This window comes from Poromitra crassiceps (genome assembly GCF_964638095.1).
Source record: "Poromitra crassiceps genome assembly, chromosome: 1".
NCBI lineage: Eukaryota > Metazoa > Chordata > Actinopteri > Beryciformes > Melamphaidae > Poromitra > Poromitra crassiceps.
The window spans coordinates 19,619,194-19,637,723 of record NC_139623.1 but is presented as its reverse complement, the minus strand read 5'-3'; the positions used below and the strand labels follow the sequence as shown (position 1 = coordinate 19,637,723).

The 18,530-nt window shown below is 46.7% G+C and overlaps 1 protein-coding gene across 1 annotated transcript in view; it reads left to right on the top strand.

Annotated features, from left to right (window-relative positions):
- The window catches only part of LOC310776174 (rho GTPase-activating protein 7), a gene marked incomplete at both ends in the record, with an annotated part of 178,808 nt that extends 160,552 nt beyond the window's left edge, over positions 1–18,256 (top strand). The window contains 5 exons of the mRNA XM_083636356.1: positions 9,652–9,766; positions 11,228–11,464; positions 15,171–15,400; positions 16,646–16,819; positions 18,148–18,256. Coding sequence (XP_083492482.1) covers positions 9,652–9,766; positions 11,228–11,464; positions 15,171–15,400; positions 16,646–16,819; positions 18,148–18,256 — 865 coding nt within the window. The remainder of the gene's footprint in view (positions 1–9,651; positions 9,767–11,227; positions 11,465–15,170; positions 15,401–16,645; positions 16,820–18,147) is intronic.
- Between the last annotated feature and the right edge of the window lie 274 nt (positions 18,257–18,530).

Here is an 18,530-nt window from a genome sequence, read left to right as displayed (position 1 = left end):
CTACAGACAGACAATATACAGACTATGTCTCAGGGATGTCAAACACATTTTAGTCCACGGGCCACATGGAACCCAATTTGGTTTCAAGTGGGCACTATTTTAAGAACACATTTTCAAGGGCACTGGAAATAGTTTTGTGATTTACAGATCATGAATACTGTATGCTACTTAACATTCAAATTGCTCCTGAAACCTGCCTTACACATTTGATTGAAGGATTCTCAGTGCAATGATGAGCTACACATCACAAAGTCAGCCTATGGGCCAGATTGGACATTCTGAAAGGCTGGTTCTGGGCCCCAGGCCGTAGGTTTTATACCCCTGATGTATATGGTCAATGCTTTACTTCTTAAATCTGCAATAATGTGAGGCAATTACTAATTGATAATAATGGAATATAATACTCACTTTTCTTCTGAGGTGTCAGGAGTAGTCCTCATCAAGAATCTGGTGTACTGTCGGTAACTATTCTTTGTCTTGAATATGAAGGAGAATACTCATGTCTCCCTTCATCTTTCTTCAGCTTTCAGCAACTGACCTTTGAAAAAATACATAACAATTAGGGGCTATTTTATTACCCTAATGGCCAAAATAGTGCCCCCTATTTCCTTACGCTGTTAGTGTGATCCATATACTGTAGTATAGGTATGGTAAATCCATTTACAAATCACCCGTTTTTCTTTGGTCCTGGTCGCTTTGAAGGCAGCCTAGACCGTGAAGGCCACCAGGATCCCAATAATGGTAAATGGTAAATGGCCTGCATTTATATAGCGCTTTTATCCAAAGCGCTTTACAATCAGTAGATAGTCTACATTCACCCATTCATACACCGATGGCGGCAGGCTGCCACGCAGGGTGCCTACACACCATCGGGAGCAAGGAGGGTTAAGTGTCTTGCCCAAGGACACAACGACAGCAGCTGGGAGGGAGCAGGGATCGAACCGCCAACCCTTGCGTCATTGGCCGACCCGCTCTACCTCCTGAGCTAAAGCTTTTTTTGCTGCCATTGTGCTTTTATATAGACTATTAGATTTTATTTCATATATAGCCTGTCACACAGTTAATGTACATGTAGTTGATTTTTTTTTACAAAGTTTTAACTAGAGTACAAGCTACTGTGTACTTTGTGCTTTCCTAAACTACATTTCTCCTAGGGTAGCTTCGCATGTTTTCAAAGTAGCATCCCAAGACTCTGATTGTGTGTGTGTGTGTGTGTGTGTGTGTGTGTGTGTGTGTGTGTGTGTGTGTGTGTGTGTGTGTGTGTGTGTGTGTGTGTGTGTGTGTGTTTGTGTGCTATTGTTTTACCTACCTGCTGAAAACGTTTCAGCCTGTACCGATGGTCCTTGTGGTGTTTGCCTTTTCTCGGCCGCATCCAAACGCTTTTTATCAATGAAGCGTGTGTAGCATGTTGAGTGGAACCCAGCATCTTCAGGAACATTCTCAAAGTCGATTTCTATGCAATGTTTATACGACTCTGCTATTTCTGGCTGTCCCCTTGCAAGGCAAGCCACCGTTTGGCGATGTTTCTAAATGTATCCCACCGTGTACTGGTAAAATCTTTTACTCCCTCTTTCCTTACTGACACGAGATGGATATAGCATCGTTTCTTGAATTTTTTACGTAGTTTTGAATGAGCTATAGCTCGACATTCCTCTTCTTCCCCGTTCAATGTAGAGGACGAGGGGGGGCTGCCATCTTGTTTATTTACTATGATTCCTCAGAAAAGCGGCCACCCGATTGGTCTAGCGGGGAGCACGTGATACGGATCATTACGCCGAGCCTTGTCACTCATCAACAATGTAACTACGCGAGAGAAGGACTATTGCCGACCGCAAACGCCAATTTTAAAAAAAACTGCCAGATTTCACGTGGAGAACTTTTTTCTCACACTCAGAACCAATAGATCTTTCGAATGAAGTAAAAAGTATTTAGTGCCACATGGGTCGGAACGGGATGAAACGAAAAACGGGTTCACCTTGTGGCCTAATGGGTAATAGTGAGTGAGTGAGTGAATGAGTGAACCATTCCGAACATGGCTGGTGTGTCTTTGCTTCACACTAACAGTCACATCCATTCACACATGGATTTACCAGTACAGGCTTCTACTACGCACACAAGCACGCACACACGCATGCACACACACACACACACACACACACACACACACACACACACACACACACACACACACACACACACACACACGTATACACACACACACAGACACACACACACACTTGGGATGATGTAATACAGACATTGTGCGAGTTCTATTAGAAGTCTGGAGTGAGGAGAGAGAATGCATTGCTAATTCCCCTGGTCTTCATCCTTGTCCTTCTTGCCTTTCTTCTCCTCCTCTCCTCTCTTCTCTCATCCTCTCTTCTCTCCTCCTCTCCTCTCTTCTCTCCTCCTCTCCTCTCTTCTCTTCTCTCATCCTCTCTTCTCTCCTCCTCTCCTCTCTTCTCTCCTCCTCTCCTCTCCTCCTCTGTCCTCTCTTCTCTTCTTCATCCTCCTCTTCTCTCCTCTCTTCTTCTCTCCTCCGATATATCCTCTGCTCTCCTCTCCCCTCCTCTCCTCCCTTCTCTTCTCATCTCCTCTTCTCTTCTCTTCCTCTCCTCCTCTCATCTCCTTTTTTCCCCATTACCGCTCCCTTAACCTCCTACCCCTCCGTTCTCTCTCCAGCCATACTCATCCATCTTGTTTCCATCCTCTGCCTTCTTGTCAGGAAGTGACTTCCTCGTCTTCCTCCGCTCTGTAACTCTCCTCTTCCCTTCACACATCACCTCTCACCTCCTCTCTCACCACCTTCCTCTCCCTCTCCCCTTCCCTCTCTTCTATCCCTGGTTTTCTCCGCTCCTGTAATCCATCTTGCCTCAATTCTCTCTCCCTGTGACCCGCTCTCCCTCTCCTGTCCTGTCATCACCTTGCTCCGCTCCCTCTCCTGTCCCCTCCTTACCATGCTCCTCTCCTTCTCCTGTCCCCTCCTCACCTTGCTCCTCTTCCTCTCCTGTTCCCTCCTTCACCGTGGTCCTCTCCCTCTCCTGTCCCCTCCTCACCGTGGTCCTCTCCTGTCCCCTCCTCACTGTGCCCCTCTTCCTCTCCTGTCCCCTCCTCACCTTGCTCCTCTTCCTCTCCTGTCCCCTCCTCACCTTGCTCCTGTTCCTCTTCTGTCCCCTCCTCACCTTGCTCCTCTTCCTCTCCTGTCCCCTCCTCACCTTGATCCTCTTCCTCTCCTGTCCCCTCCTCACCTTGCTCCTCTTCCTCTCCTGTCCCCTCCTCACCTTGCTCCTCTTCCTCTCCTGTCCCCTCCTCACCGTGCCCCTCTTCCTCTCCTGTCCCCTCCCACCTTGCTCCTTTTCCTCTCCTGTCCCCTCCTCACCTTGCTCCTCTCTCCTGTCCCCTCCTCACCTTGCTCCTCTTCCTCTCCTGTCCCCTCCCCCCTTGCTCCTCTTCCTCTCCTGTCTCCTCCTCACCTTGCTCCTCTCTCCTGTCCCCTCCTCACCTTGCTCCTCTTCCTCTCCTGTCCCCTCCTCACCTTGCTCCTCTCTCCTGTCCCCTTCTCACCTTGCTCCTCTCTCCTGTCCCCTCCTCACCTTGCTCCTCTTCCTCTCCTGTCCCCTCCTCACCTTGCTCCTCTCCCTCTCCTGTCAAGGGGCACGGTGGCTCAGTGGTAGAGCTGTCGCCTCGCAGTCAGAAGGTCCTGAGTTCGATTCTCGCCTGGGACACTGTGGGCGCTGTGGTTGTGTTCCCCCCCATATCCTCAGTGCCTACTGCCCAGGTGGGGTATCTCGTCGTAAGGGCCTTTCTGTCTGTGTGGAGTTTGCATGTTCTCCCCGTGCTCCCCCAGGGGGGTTCCTCCGTATATAACCCCCCCCCCCCCCCCCCATTAAAAACATGCAGTACATCAGATCGTCATCATCATCCGACCAGTGACGACAACATCCAAAGTCGGTCCCCGGGCGCTGTACGAGAAAGCGACCACTGCTCCTGGCCTGCCCGCCGGAGGAAAGGACAAAGCCAGGATGGGTTAAATGCAGAGGACAAATTTCACCGGCCACCGTCAGCATGTGTGTGTTGTGGCCCTCCGTGCATGTGTTGATTGTAATCGTGTGACAATAAAGACGGGCTTGTCCGTCTGAAATCGTGTTTTTTTTCCCCCTCCTCACCTTGCTCCTCTTCCTCTCCTGTCCCCTCCTCACCTTGCTCCTCTCTCCTGTCCCCTCCTCACCTTGCTCCTCTTCCTCGCCTGTCCCCTCCTCACCTTGCTCCTCTCTCCTGTCCCCTCCTCACCTTGCTCCTCTTCCTCTCCTGTCCCCTCCTCACCTTGCTCCTCTTCCTCTCCTGTCCCCTCCTCACCTTGCTCCTCTCTCCTGTCCCCTCCTCACCTTGCTCCTCTCCCTCTCCTGTCCCCTCCTCACATTGCTGCTCTTCCTCTCCTGTCCCCTCCTCACCTTGCTCCTCTCCCTCTCCTGTCCCCTCCTCACCTTGCTCCTCTCCCCTCCTCACCTTGCTGAGATTTTGGGGCGCAGTGGTAGGGCTCTGTCGCCTCCCACACTTGCTTCACAGCAAGAAAGTCCTGGGTTTGATTCCCGCCTGGGACGCTGTTGGCCCTGGGGGTATCTCCAAATGCCTTTGGTGCCTCATGCCTAGGTGGGCTATCTCATAAGAAATGGCCTTTCTGTGTGGAGTTTGCATGTTCTCCCCGTGCTCCCCTGGAGTTTCCTCCATGTACATGTATGACCCCCCACAAAAAAAGAAAAAAAAAACATGCAGAAGATTGTCGTCTGACCAGCCCAGCGGCGGTTGGAAGAAGTTGATCCTTGGGAGCTTCACTGCAGCTGCCCCCCGCTCCTGGCATGACCATTAGGAGGACGAGCTGAGGAGGTCAAACGCGGAGGTCAAATTTCACTGCGCCTCTGCATTGATGTGTGACTAATACAGATGGGGTTTGTCCATCCAGTTGTATTGAAAATATCTCTATACAGTACTGTACATGGGGTACATGGGGAGAGCTAGATAGATAGAATTAGTGACAATAGAAAAAGAGTAAAAAGACTCTTGATAAATAAAAAAATAAATAGAGAGATGGTGATAGTGAAAGTTTACGGTAGAAATTTATAATAAAGCATAACAGAGAAAATTGATAATACCTTCTCTAAAAGGAACGGTATAATTGTTAAACATGTACCCTGAGTTGAAACTTCCTAAAACGTCTGCTCACCATCTCTTCTATCCCTGGCTTTCTCTGCTTGTCCCTGTAATCCATCTTGCCTCAATTCTCTCTCTGTCACAAGCTTTCCCTCTCCTGTCCCCTCCCCCCCTCACTCCCGTGCCCTTCCCCTCTGGCTCCCCCTTCAGGCTGACAGGGCTCTTGATGGAAATGACATCACAGCGACACAATCTGCGCTCTGTGTCTCCCATCCGCTGGAAGCCAGGTTCAGTGGCGCCCGCCGGCCTGTCAGAAATCACCTCACACACTTTCTGTTGGGAACATTAACTTGGGAAATTGACTGCTGCATACTGCTCTCCCATGGATTGTTGCAGCGAATCGTCTTCCTATATGAAATCTCATCTCGCCTGCTCCCCCCCCTTTTTTTTTGTTGCTTTGCTTTGCTTTGACAGACCGGGCGCACCACTTTTTTTATGTATTGTGTAACTACCCCTGTGACCGGGCCTGTTCGCAGGTGTGTGGGAGAGATGACGGTTGAAAGGTGTCACACACACAACTTTTCTGTTTTCACCTGCTTTGATATGACTCATCACTCTGACTTATTTATGAATTCATGTGTGTTCCGGTACTCCGGTACAGTATGTATGTACATGTATGTATGTATGTATGTGTATATATACTGTAATATACATACATATATACATGCCTAGTTTATTATACTATATTATACACTAGGCATCTCGCTTAACATCATCCTAGGCTCGCTAACTCAGCCGCTGCGCGGCCTCACCTGTCCTGCAGCTCACCAAGCTGGCCCTGCAGCTCGCATTCGCAGCTCGGCCGCTGCTCGGCCTTGCCCGCAGCTTGGCTGCTGTGTGGCCTTGCCTGCCCTATTGGCACGCGCACAATGTCTCCCTCTCTCTCCCTCAGTCTCTCCTCTCTCTCCCTGTCCTCAGTCTCTCTCCCCCTCTCTCTCTCCCTCTCCTCTCTCTCACTCAGTCTCTCTCATGACTGTGTGTGAGTGAATTTATGACATCACTGATGATGTCATCAGTGGGATTTATGACATCACTGTCAGTGGGACAGACAGAGAAACGGCCACTGCTCTGCCTTGCCCGCAGCTCTCTACCTCAGTCTCTCCCCCCTCTCTCTCCATCTCCTTTCTCTATCCCTCTCCTCAGTCTCTCTCCCCCTCTCTCCCTTTCCTCTCTCTCCCTCTCCCTCAGTCTACAGAATTTATGACATCACTGATGTCATCAATGGGACTTATGACATCACTGATGATGTCATCAGGGGATTTATGACATCACTGATGATGTCATCAGTGGGATTTATGACATCACTGATGAATTTATGACATGACTGATGACGTCATCAATGGGACAGACAGAGAAACAGACAGACAGAGCCTATACTGATGGGTGTGTGTGTGTGTGTGTGTGTGTGTGTGTGTGTGTGTGTGTGTGTGTGTGTGTGTGTGTGTGTGTGTGTGTGTGTGTGTGTGTGTGTGTGTGTGTGTGTGTGTGTGTGTGTGTGTGACTAAAAACTAAAACAAAAAAAAAGTTCGGAAACGTTATCTCGGTCGATTATTTCTCCCCTTTAATAATACCAATTGGTATTGTATCTTATATTGTTGGAAAGCCTGATTAGTCACGTTTACAACGGGGTACAACTTGTAAGGATTGTGCATTCGTGGAATGAGCAACACAGCTAAACGTGTGGGTGGTGCCCCAAAAAAATGTGCCAAAATCTTCTGCAATATTCTTCTGCTGGTATTCACTCTTGTTTTGAGCTTCAAGTGCTGGCAGGTGTGTGCCAGTCACAGGTGTATGACTGGCACCTGATTGGCACCTAATTGGCGGTGCCAAGGTGCCGAGCTGTTGTGGTGGCGTATGGATCTTCCACACACTACTGAGGTCCCTGACAGTGTCAAATGAATAAAGTGTAAAAATGGCCAATATGTGTTATTTTTTCCTTATTACTGCGGGAGAGTGCAATCATCCAATCCACCAAGCAACTCAAAACAAGAGTGAATACCAACAGAAGAATATTGGCTTAGTCAGGCTAGCCTGGGTAAACCCAGCCTCCACGTGACCTCTATGTGCTATCAGTCACGAAGTGACTTTACCCTATTTCCAGTAAACCTCAGCAATTAAAAAAAATCTAATAACCTGAATCTGTCACTTCCAGTAACTATGATGCACTGTTCCTGAGTCTTTCCTGTTTCTTGGAATAATAATAATAATATTTGGTTGGGCTGAGAGGCACATATCCGTACTGCCAAGCTGACAGTGCCATTTTCGATCTGGCTCATGACCCGTGTGCCGTGTCACATGTCATGCCGTCTTCCCCTTTCCGGTCACTCTCCACAGAGGATTAAAACAATTAAAGCCATGATAATCTGATATTCCCTATGAACTATGGCAATAACTTGAATCATTATTTAAAGTCCAGTCAACAATGTATAGATGTTGCCTTCATTTTTGCTTTATTAACTCAGTGGGTTAAGACATGATGTAGTTCTTTCCTTCTGTTGTGTCCAAATCTGTACGTTCAAACAACACATTCAATGCCACAAGACCGTAGCCAACAACTTGTGTTACAGAAGTGGTTTGGTCATGGTTAAATAATAAAAATGTTTGTTAAAAACATAAATGTGGCTTACAACTGAAATGCACTTCGAAAATGCTGGGGAATCGAACCCCAGTCGTTGCCGTCGGCATGGAATTCTGTCGCCTATATTTTTATTTGGTCTTATAGTCCAGTGTCAAATGTCCTTGTTAGTTAGCCTAGTTAGTATTTTTGTCTCATCTTAGTCAAAGAAAACCGTAAAATGTTTCTTTAGAATCTCCAAACTCATTGGAAAGATCTATTCATCTTTTATTATGGAATGCTATTAAGATTTGAAAGTGCAATGCAGACTTAACTGTTTAACTTCGTATTCTTCTCTTCTGATTGGATCTCTTCCAAATTCGTCCCTCCCTAACATTTTCGTCTAGTTTTTTTATTCGTTGATGAAAACATCTATAGGTTTCCTCATAGATTTTGTCATCACAACTTTGTTTTTATTTGGTTAAAGTCTAGTTTTCATCAGTGAAAGTAGGTAGCCGACGAAGATTTTTTTCGTCGACAAAATTAACACCACTACCCAGTGCTTTAAAATGTGAGGCCAGGGGGTCCTGTCAAAACGTCAGTATTTGACAAGTTCAGAGTGAAAATGGGTTGGTTCGAAACAAAAGAAACCACACATTTTATTATTTTCCATAATTTTAAAGTCGTAATGAACCCAACGGAATGCAAGTAGCGCGAGGGTCGAGGGCGTTTCAGATGCTGAAAACAAATCTTGTCTGAGATGACAGGGATGAGAGGCGGACCATAATAGCATATCGATGATTTGATTTGACAATTCTGGGGACTGGCTTTGGCATTGGCCAATCCTGGCGTGTTCCGCCTCCAAATCAAGTGGGATTCAGCGTGTTGTCGTGCTACGCGATGGGATTCGCAGAGTACCAGGCAGCCAGCTGCTTCTGTGTGGAACGGAGCGGACAATACGATGCATGAGTGCTGCCTGACCGCCTGGAATCTCCGAGGGACCCCTGACAACCAGGCTCTCTGAGGCACGCGCCAGTTACGCTATTGCGGTAAATAGAATATTCCTGAAAAATGAACTTTTCATGTGAAAAAGTGTGGAAAACTAAAGAAATTAGATTTTTGTTATTTTTTTGGCATACATTATTAAATAGGTGCACTGAATACCCAGGTATTTGAACTAAAAGGAAAGAAAATTCATTTTTGGGTTCAGCTTGACTTTAAAGGGTTAGCAGATGTTCATATTGAGAGTGACTGTGGGAGGTGGGGTCATCATCTTCTTCAGAGACCTCGTCTTCTACAGAGACCATTTGACAGGACGCATGTCTGTTGATGGAAACACATTGCAGTGATCCGCCCTGTGACCATTTCAGAATCAGAATCAGCTTTATTGGCCAAGTATGCAACACATACAAGGAATTGGGCTCCGGTTAGCTTTGCTCTCAAGTACACACAGAGTACACAAGTACACACATATAGAGAAAAAAAGGAGAAAGAAGGTTACACATAGTCAAGGCGATCAAGGCAAGAATACTTTGTTGGACATAAGCAAAAAAAACTATTTACAGTGACTGCTATATACAATGTGGTGACTGTGATACAATGTAGTAAAGTGGCAATTTTTAAATATGAATATATTAAGGAGTGTACAGTCAAAGTGTACGGTAAGTGTGCAACAACGCTACATAGGTTTGTGAACAAGGCTTATACAGATATTGCATTTTTAAATATGAATATATGAGGGGTTGTACAGTAGTGCAACAACGCTACATAGGTTTGTGAACAAGGCATGGTTTTACAGTCTAACTGTCTAACTGCTAGGCTTCCGTGCCACACAAATCCACTGATGCTGGAAAATGCAATGCTGATTCCTTCCTGCTTCGCTCATATAGGTCGAGCCACAGGAAGTACAGCCTGGGCCGTCCGGACCAGAGGGACCTGAGTGAGAACCTCGCCGCCACCCAGGGTTTGGCCAATATGGTCACAGAGGCCCTGCGGCTCTTCCAGGTACCACACCCTACAAGGCTATTAAGTAGATTGGAATTTGCTTTTTTGTTTTTTACAAACATTTTTCACAGAATGGGTCTGGAGGTAGATTTTTTTTAATGTGTTGAGCAGTGTTCCTTCTTTGCCACCAAGTTTGACAGTTAGCTAACTTGTACCTTGAAAATGTGGTTATTTGGCTCCGCCCACTGAGGTTTAACGTAACCAAAATTATAATTTATAGTGTAAGTAAGTAAAAAGTGTTTGTTGTAATATTCATTTTGGCCACAAGAGTGCACCACTACCCCATGTTCTAAAGTTTGGAAGAAAACTTTTAGTCCCATTTAGAACATGGGGTAGTGGTGCGCTCTTGTGGGGGAAATTAGTATTACAACAATAAACACCAAACAACACCTGCTAAAACTTTTTCACAGATGAAGATTAAATAGATAAATCTTGATCTTCATCTAAATCATGAACCCATTCTGAACAAGTATCAAATAACTTATTTAATGTAATTATTACTTGTCAATTCACATAATCAAAAATAAAAATACATAATTTTAAGGTATGTGAAGTTAAGTGTCGTATCCCCATTGAAACCAGTTTCCTTTTTTTTATATACTTTTTATTTAATAAATTTCAACCAAGTCTGATCTTTGATCAAGTAAGGCTGGCCACCCAGTGAAATACACAAGCATACAAACACTGTCATGTAACCCTGACAATTTTTTAATACTTTTTATTTAACACATTCACTGCCAGCCGTTTTTCAATACTGTTGTTAGCTTCTGCCAAGGTTTTTTTTTTGGCGAAACGCCAAGAAACGAGCGAAACCCATCCAGCGAGCCCCATCCAGACTGCCAGGCAGCAGCCAGGCAGCAGCAACTCGTTTGTCACAGACCCGCTGCAGAGCCAAGGAGGGCGGAGGAGAACGCCCACGGAGGGAGGAGTTGGAAGCAGAGGGGGGTTTCCTGCTGTTATGGAGGAAATTACTGTTCAAAACTATTGTTTAGATGTCTGACGTCTTACTGATGCCAAAAATGAATGGTTAAAGTGACTGTTCTATCGAATTTCACAAAAAGCCGTTTATCTCAGAATAAATTTTCAGACGCTGAAACCATGCTGTATTCAACTGCTAATGCTTACATAACTACTAACTCTACAAACTAACTATTTTAGACAGAGAAAGCACACATTCTATTAGTTCTTTTGAGATATTGTGTGTTCACAAAATCTTAGCAGAAAAGAATCCTCGGGTCTTGAAAGATGAGCCAGAATCCTCAAAAAAAACCTCTGGCAGAACCTACCTACAGTAAAAAAAAAACGGCTGGCAGTGAATGTGTTAATACGTCATTGGCAGTCAACCGTTGGATTTTTTTTGACGGATTAATACGTCATTGGCAGTGAACGTGTTAATAACTAAAATAAAAATAAATAAATAAAAATAAACTTTTCCATCACACTGTACCAACGTCTCTGTAGCTTCCAGAGTTTTGGCCGGGCCAGGGTGTGAGTGCCTCTGGCCCCGGAGAGGACTCTCTGTGTGGGGAGGGAGGTGACCTGGCGTCCCCCATCCCACAGAGCGGAGGAGAGGACCAGGAGGAGAGGAGGAGCAGGCTGGAGCTCAGCACCCAGCAGCTACTGAAGGAGACCAGGGAGAGGAGCCCAGGCTGGGAGAGCCACGCCGCCCCGGACCCGGTGGAGCTGGCCTTCAAGAAGGTCAGTGGAGAGATGAACGGGGATGTCTACCAATTAAGACATGATAAATATGTGAAATCAACATGTTTGATTCTCGTCATGTGTAGTCACATGTGTTGACATTTTCCACAGAAAATTTTGTGTTAAAAGAAAAAAATTGGTGCGGCTTTTCCCTTTTCTTTAACATACTGTATATAGTCGTTAGTCATTAAAGTGATAGTTGGTTCAGTTTTTTTGATGTGGAACCCCACATCAGGGGGACAGGTATTTGCATACAGTCAGTGTATGTCGTGTACAATGCTTCAGGCTGCTTCAGGCATGTAGAGCTGCTGAGTGCAAAAACGTAAAAAAAACAAAAACAAAAGAAACACCACCACCGGTAGCCTGTACTACGAAGCTATCTTAACAGACCCGCGATCTGTCACTTTGATCTGGTTTGACTGAACAGGATCAAAGCTATCTAGTTTAACGATACTACGACGCTGGTTTTCTACTCGATAACTGAAGCTGGCTTTATCTGGGATGTGCCTGTGCACGCGCACGTTTTTCGCTCGTGCACAGGCGCGCGTCCACGCGAAAGAGGTGCGCTAGCCAATCACATTATGAACAGCTGAGTTGATCCACGCCCACACCCATTTCCACATCCATTTCCTCGTTCAATGAAAGCGCAGTGCGTGATCAGAGTTTTAGCGGATATTTAATGTAACCTATGTCAGAATGAAAATCCGCGTTGGATATAATCTGCTGAAGGACTGCTAAAGCTGCCGCTTGTATTCACATCAAGTCAAGTCAAGTCAAGTTTATTTATATAGCCCTAATTCACAAGCATGTCTCAGAGGGCTTCACAGAAAGTATGTCTAGCTAATTCTAGCTGACACAACAGTAACAAGAATATACAGAATAAAGATAACATTTGAACAATTGATAATATAGAAAATATAGGAATGAGGGGAGAGCAGAGGAGAGAGCAGGAGAAGGGAGAAGAGCAGGGGGAATGTGAGAGAGTGATGGGGTGGGGAGGGAATGGGAGATGCTGGAGGGTATAGGAGGTGGGGAAGGAGCAAGAGGAGAGAGCAGGAGAGGGGAAGGGAGGGGAGGTGTGGGGGAGAAGAGAGCAGGGGGAGGGAGGAGGTGGGGAGAGAATGAGCAATATAGACGGAGGAGAGGGGGGAGGTGGGGAGAAAATAGGAAATGTGGAGGAGGAGAGAACAGAGAAGGAGAGATGTGGGTGCAGGGGAGGGAGAGCCAGGGTAGAGAAGCAGGGGGAGTGTGAGGGAGGGAGGAGGCGGGGAGAAAACGGGAAACGCGGAGGAGGAGGGAACAGAGAAGGAGAGACGCAGGGGGAAATGCGGAGGAGGAGAGAACAGAGAAGGAGAGGAGGGAGGGTGCAGGGGAGGGAGTGCAGGGGGAATGTGAGAGAGGGGAGAGGACAGAGAGGAGGAGAGAACAGAGAAGGAGAGGTGGGAGGGTGCAGGGGAGGGAGAGCAGGGGGAACGCGAGAGGAGGAGGCGGGGGAGGGAACAGACCTCTCTGCCCCCTCCTCCCCCACATCCCCCCCCCCCCCCCCCAGAGAGGACAGAGAGGAGGAGAGAACAGAGAAGGAGAGGTGGGAGGGTGCAGGGGAAGGAGTGCAGGGGGAATGTGAGAGAGGGGAGAGGACAGAGAGGAGGAGAGAACAGAGAAGGAGAGGTGGGAGGGTGCAGGGGAGGGAGAGCAGGGGGAACGCGGGAGGAGGAGGCGGGGGAGGGAACAGACCTCTCGGCCCCCCCCCCCCCCCCACATCCCCCCCCCCCAGAGAGGACAGAGAGGAGGAGAAAACAGAGAAGGAGAGGTGGGAGGGTGCAGGGGAAGGAGTGCAGGGGGAATGTGAGAGAGGGGAGAGGACAGAGAGGAGGAGAGAACAGAGAAGGAGAGGTGGGAGGGTGCAGGGGAGGGAGAGCAGGGGGAACGCGAGAGGAGGAGGCGGGGGAGGGAACAGACCTCTCCGCCCCCCCCCCCCCAGAGAGGATAGAGAGGAGGAGAGAACAGAGAAGGAGAGGTGGGAGGGTGCAGGGGAAGGAGTGCAGGGGGAATGTGAGAGAGGGGAGAGGACAGAGAGGAGGAGAGAACAGAGAAGGAGAGGTGGGAGGGTGCAGGGGAGGGAGAGCAGGGGGAACGCGAGAGGAGGAGGCGGGGGAGGGAACAGACCTCTCTGAGAGGACAGAGAGGAGGAGAGAACAGAGAAGGAGAGGTGGGAGGGTGCAGGGGACATCAGTCATTTGATTTACTTTGATCAGCGATTTCTGTCCCCTAAATGTGTAATCTCAGCCTATAAATTTCCACAATCTGTAAACCTATTTAGACCATAGATTTAGAAACGCATGCTCAATGAATAATGATCTCTATCACTCATGTGTGTGGTTGCACTGATCGAATAATTAATATATAAAATAATGATAATGCTGAAGGATAAAAGAGTATAAAAGAGTAAATATAAAAGAGAAAACTGCTGAACTGAATTGAGACGATGCGGGCATAGTTTTCATTGATAAAAACTAGCCTATTTTTGCTCATATATTGGCATACAGCCTACAGGACACAGTTCCAGCTGAAACATGCAAGAGTACCCTGCATATTTAGTAGCCTATTGGGGCTATCCCATATTTATCCCATATCTATATTATATGTATAGGCTTTTCTGGCATGTAGGAGAATATCACCCTCACTCCATTTGAGGCTCCGTGTATGATATGCGCTGCGTGATTAATAGTGATCATATTTCTCCACGCATCGTTCAGCTGTTAAGACATAAAGTGGTAGGCTTAATTTAATTATGTAGCCTACAGAGCCACAAATGTTTTTCTTGTTCTATTCTCAGTTGACTGCAATCTATTTTTCATATGGCGATCTTATATGAATGGTGAGTGACTCCAGAGAGCCGATTATATGGGTCTGTCATGGATTTTGATCTTATCCTCTGAAGCTAACCTGGTCGGGACCAGGTTAGCTTTGCAGCATGAGTTGCCATGGTGATTAGAAGTTAACTTGCTTTGTAGTACGGCTAAACCAGGGTTAAACCTGAAGTTACCTCGCTAAACCACTAATCTAGCTTTGTAGTACAGGCTACAGCACCACCACCACCACCACAACAACAACAACAACAACAGCAACAGAAAAAATACATAAAATGCTTCCATTCTGCTCACCTGGCCTAATCCAAGTCTCCACAAGCCCTGAGGGGCAAAGTTGACTTGAAAATATGTCCACACCCTGTTTTTAGCTTAAATCTGAGCCAGGTGCTCGAGCTATAAGAAGGGATAGACAAAAAAGAGAGTAAGCTTCCAGCTGCATCTGGCTATATATATTTCAGCTAAAAAGAGGGTGTAAATGATGTATTTTCATGTCAACTTGGCATCTCAGGGCTTGTGGAGACTTGGTGAGCAGTAGAGAAGCATTTTATGTATTTTCCTGTTGTTTTTTTACATTTTTGCTCATGGCCCCCTTCATACACAGCAGACAGCTCTACATGCCTGATGCAGCCGGTCTCCATTTCTCCAAACTGGGACTGCGCCGGTTGCATTCTACTGCCATCTAAGTACTGTTCTTACTGTATAAGAGAGTGCATACTGGGGCATCCTGGAGGCTACGGTGTGATGTCATGGGTTCAAATCCCTGTCCATCTCTACTGTACTATAAGCTATCCAATAAACAGAAATGCAAACAAAACAAAACAATAATTTATTTCCAGATGGATGACAGCTGTCCGCTGTGGCTGTGGCGGGGCAGCGTGGAGGTGGACGCTTCCCAGAGGGAGCTGCTCCAGCGGCTGCAGAGGGAGCAGGGTCTGTGGGACGAGATGCTCGTCCAGGCCGCGGTGATCCAGAGTGTGTCACGGGACAGCGAGGTGTACCGCTGCCTGCTGCAGGGCCAGGGGACCGGCCTGGACTCCCAGCCCCCCCACGAACACCTGCTGCTCAGGTAACGAGGCGCAAACCTGCTGCGTCTGCTCCCCGAGACAGAGCAGGGAAAAAAATCCTTAATTCTCAACCTTTTTCATATCAAAGACCCTAATTTAGTCCAGATTAGAGCCACAGACCCCCATGTATGCTATTTGTCTCTCAAATCTGAGAATATTTTTTATTGTCAAATAGGATTTTATAATCCAGGAATCCCATAACTCTCAGAGAGAAAGCAGAGAATCTATGGTCCAAAACAGTCAATCTTCTACATTGTGTAATGTTGTTAATTTCTTGTAAATGAAATGAGGAAGTTTAACAATTGATCACTTTGCTGGGGACCCTCTGGAACCCCCTCAAGGACCCCTTGTGGTACACGGATCCCCACATTCAGAACCACTGCTTTAAGCACAATTGCATATAAAGTACTCCAATTTTACTGCCATTAATAGACTATTATCTTTTGCAGTCACATGTAGGAACTAGCTAGCAGCTAGCGGGTGTAGTTTGGTCAAAAGAAAATAGTTCCTCCATGAAACTGCTCATAACAAGGTCTGTGGATTATCTTGAGTAACCAGGTCATGATTTCTGGAAAGAGACATTGCTGTTGAGTTTTTCAAATGTATTTCTTTGGCACTTTGAGCACCACAAGCCGAGTGCCATCCAGTTCCATTGTATTGGAGAGAAGGCAGAAACTCTGTGGCTGATATCTCCAAAACTCAGGCAACTAACACAAAACGATATAGATGGATAAATGGCACTGCGGGTGAGGGAATATATGTATTTTGGATTTTATGGTGAGCTGTTCCTTTAAGGCAGAAGCTTTGGATGGCTACAGACTGTATCAACTTTAATTTTGGTGCTGTGTTTACAAGTCACATGTAAATCAGATTGTAAGGGGATGGGGATCACTTCACAGAGTCACATAAACATCTTAATGGCGTTGTATTATCATAATCACAAAAAGACTACTGGGAATAGTTGCTACTGTATTAGTGTGCATGTAAAAGTAGCGAGTTTCTATCCCTTTATTTTTCCAGTTTTGCTCTCTTCTTGTTCAGTGCTCCTCTAATCTCACCTCTTCTCTCCTCCTCTCCTCTTTTCTCCTCTTCTCCTCTTCTCTCCTCCTCTCCTCTTCTCTCCGTGCCTCTTCACTCCTGTCTCTCCTATCCTCCTCTACTCCCTCTCCTCTCTCCCCTCCTCCCTTCCCCACTCCCCTCTTCTCTCTCCTCTCCTCCCTTCCCCTCTCCTCTCCTCTCTCCTGCAGGACCTGGCAGGCCGACCCATCACTAGGCCCTGTGTACCTGTCATCTGTGTCCACGGAGCACCCCGAGGTGGCGGTGGAGGGGGTGAGAGCCCAGGTCCACTCCTGCCTCTACCTGCTGGAGCCCGCGGGTGCCAGGAAGACTCGACTGACACACCTCTGCCGCACCGATACCAGGTACGGATGGCAGAGGAGCGAGAGAGAAGGGTTTGTCCCAGGCTCCCCCCGTGTGATAAGATTTTTGCTTTTAGATGTTTTATTACAGAAAGTGTATGAAACCCATGACCAAAACAGCCATACAGTACATTCTGTCACTGTGTTACTTGTGGATGGTATTATAGTGAAAATAAATTATCCCCCTTTTGCTGGGGACCCCCTGGAACCCCCTCACCTGGCGGTCCCCAGACCCCACTTTGAGAACCACTGATTGCATCATACATCATACTGTGGGTGGGAAACAATGGGGAAATGGCCCTACTTCTCACTTGATGACCTCAGTAAACACTTTCCTCATGAGTTGATGCTTTCAATCGCTAGTTCCAAGTCTTCTTCAATACAGCATGATGTTCATTTTGTAAATCATGGTCCAATTTAGAGTAGAATAGACAATAAAGCAGACTGTCTTGGGGCGTGATTGACAGGTCGCCTAGCTCGCCGATCACTGACCAATAGCAGGCAGTGCTGCGGGTCTGTGGGAAACCCTTGATCTCGCGCTAGATGCTTTTGGCTCTAGCGCCAAACTCGAGGCTTCAAAACGGGAGTCCACAAACCAATGGGTGACATCACAGACCGGTGGCTGATGCATCTACTAGTAGTAATAGTAGGAGTAGTAGTGGTGGTAGTGACAGCTCAGAATTTTTTTTATGTTTGAATGATTTCTCTAAATGTTTCAGAATTGATGTCAAACTTTGAGGCAGTTTTTCTCAAAAACATAGTTTGGAAACAGTCAAGACATAAACGGGTGTATCTCACTCAACCTTTGGACTACAAAGATAATTTTTATATCCCCAGAGCTTACATTCTCCTCTTTCCAACAATGTATTAAACTCAAAATGTGTTTCGGGGTCAATGTGACTCAAAATGATGGAGCAGGTCACATAGGTGTTTTTCTCAGGCTTTATGATGAAGTGTGCCACATCGACCCATGCATGATTTTGTTGATTTACTATTGAACTGAACTGTCTACACTGTAGTTGTGCAAATAGTGGAGAGAGTGAAACCCACAATTAGAATAGTCATGCTTATACATTCTCTAAAAATGATGTAATGCATGGTCAACCTCATTGTGTTGGGGAGCCCACTTTGAAAAGCATTGATATAAACGACAGTGCTTTGTTATGTCTTGAATCATGACAGGCAAATTGACACCATACATTCCATGGCTTAAAACTAAATTGTCCGTCCTTTGTTACAGTACATCTAGTTCCCTGGTTTTCTCTGTTCAAATGTTGCCAACCCCCCGACTCTTTCTTTGCTAAAAGGTCTTGTCTCTGTCTGTCTTGCAGGGGACGGTCCCAGGAGTGGCACAGAACAGTGAGTGGACATCTGCTGGCCTCAAAGCTCCTGGCGATTAGGGATTCCTTCAGACCTGAGCACAGAGAGACCAAGATATGAGCTCAAGAATGAGAAGTTGAAGACTGCAGACTTGGGTTTCTTGTGTCATGTTCAGATTGTGGCTAATCTGTGCCTTTTTTTTCCTTATTTTTTGCGCACTAATCTGGAAGACTCTGCGCAAATTGCCGGGCTGGTTAAATACATCCCACCTTGCAGGACATGGCAACATGTGAAGCATAGGGGACTATGGTTAAATAGGGAGTGTACCAATGTTCCCAGGGCCCAATGTTCCCCGGAGGTTGTAACAGTCCTGGAAACACCTGGAAAGTCTGGG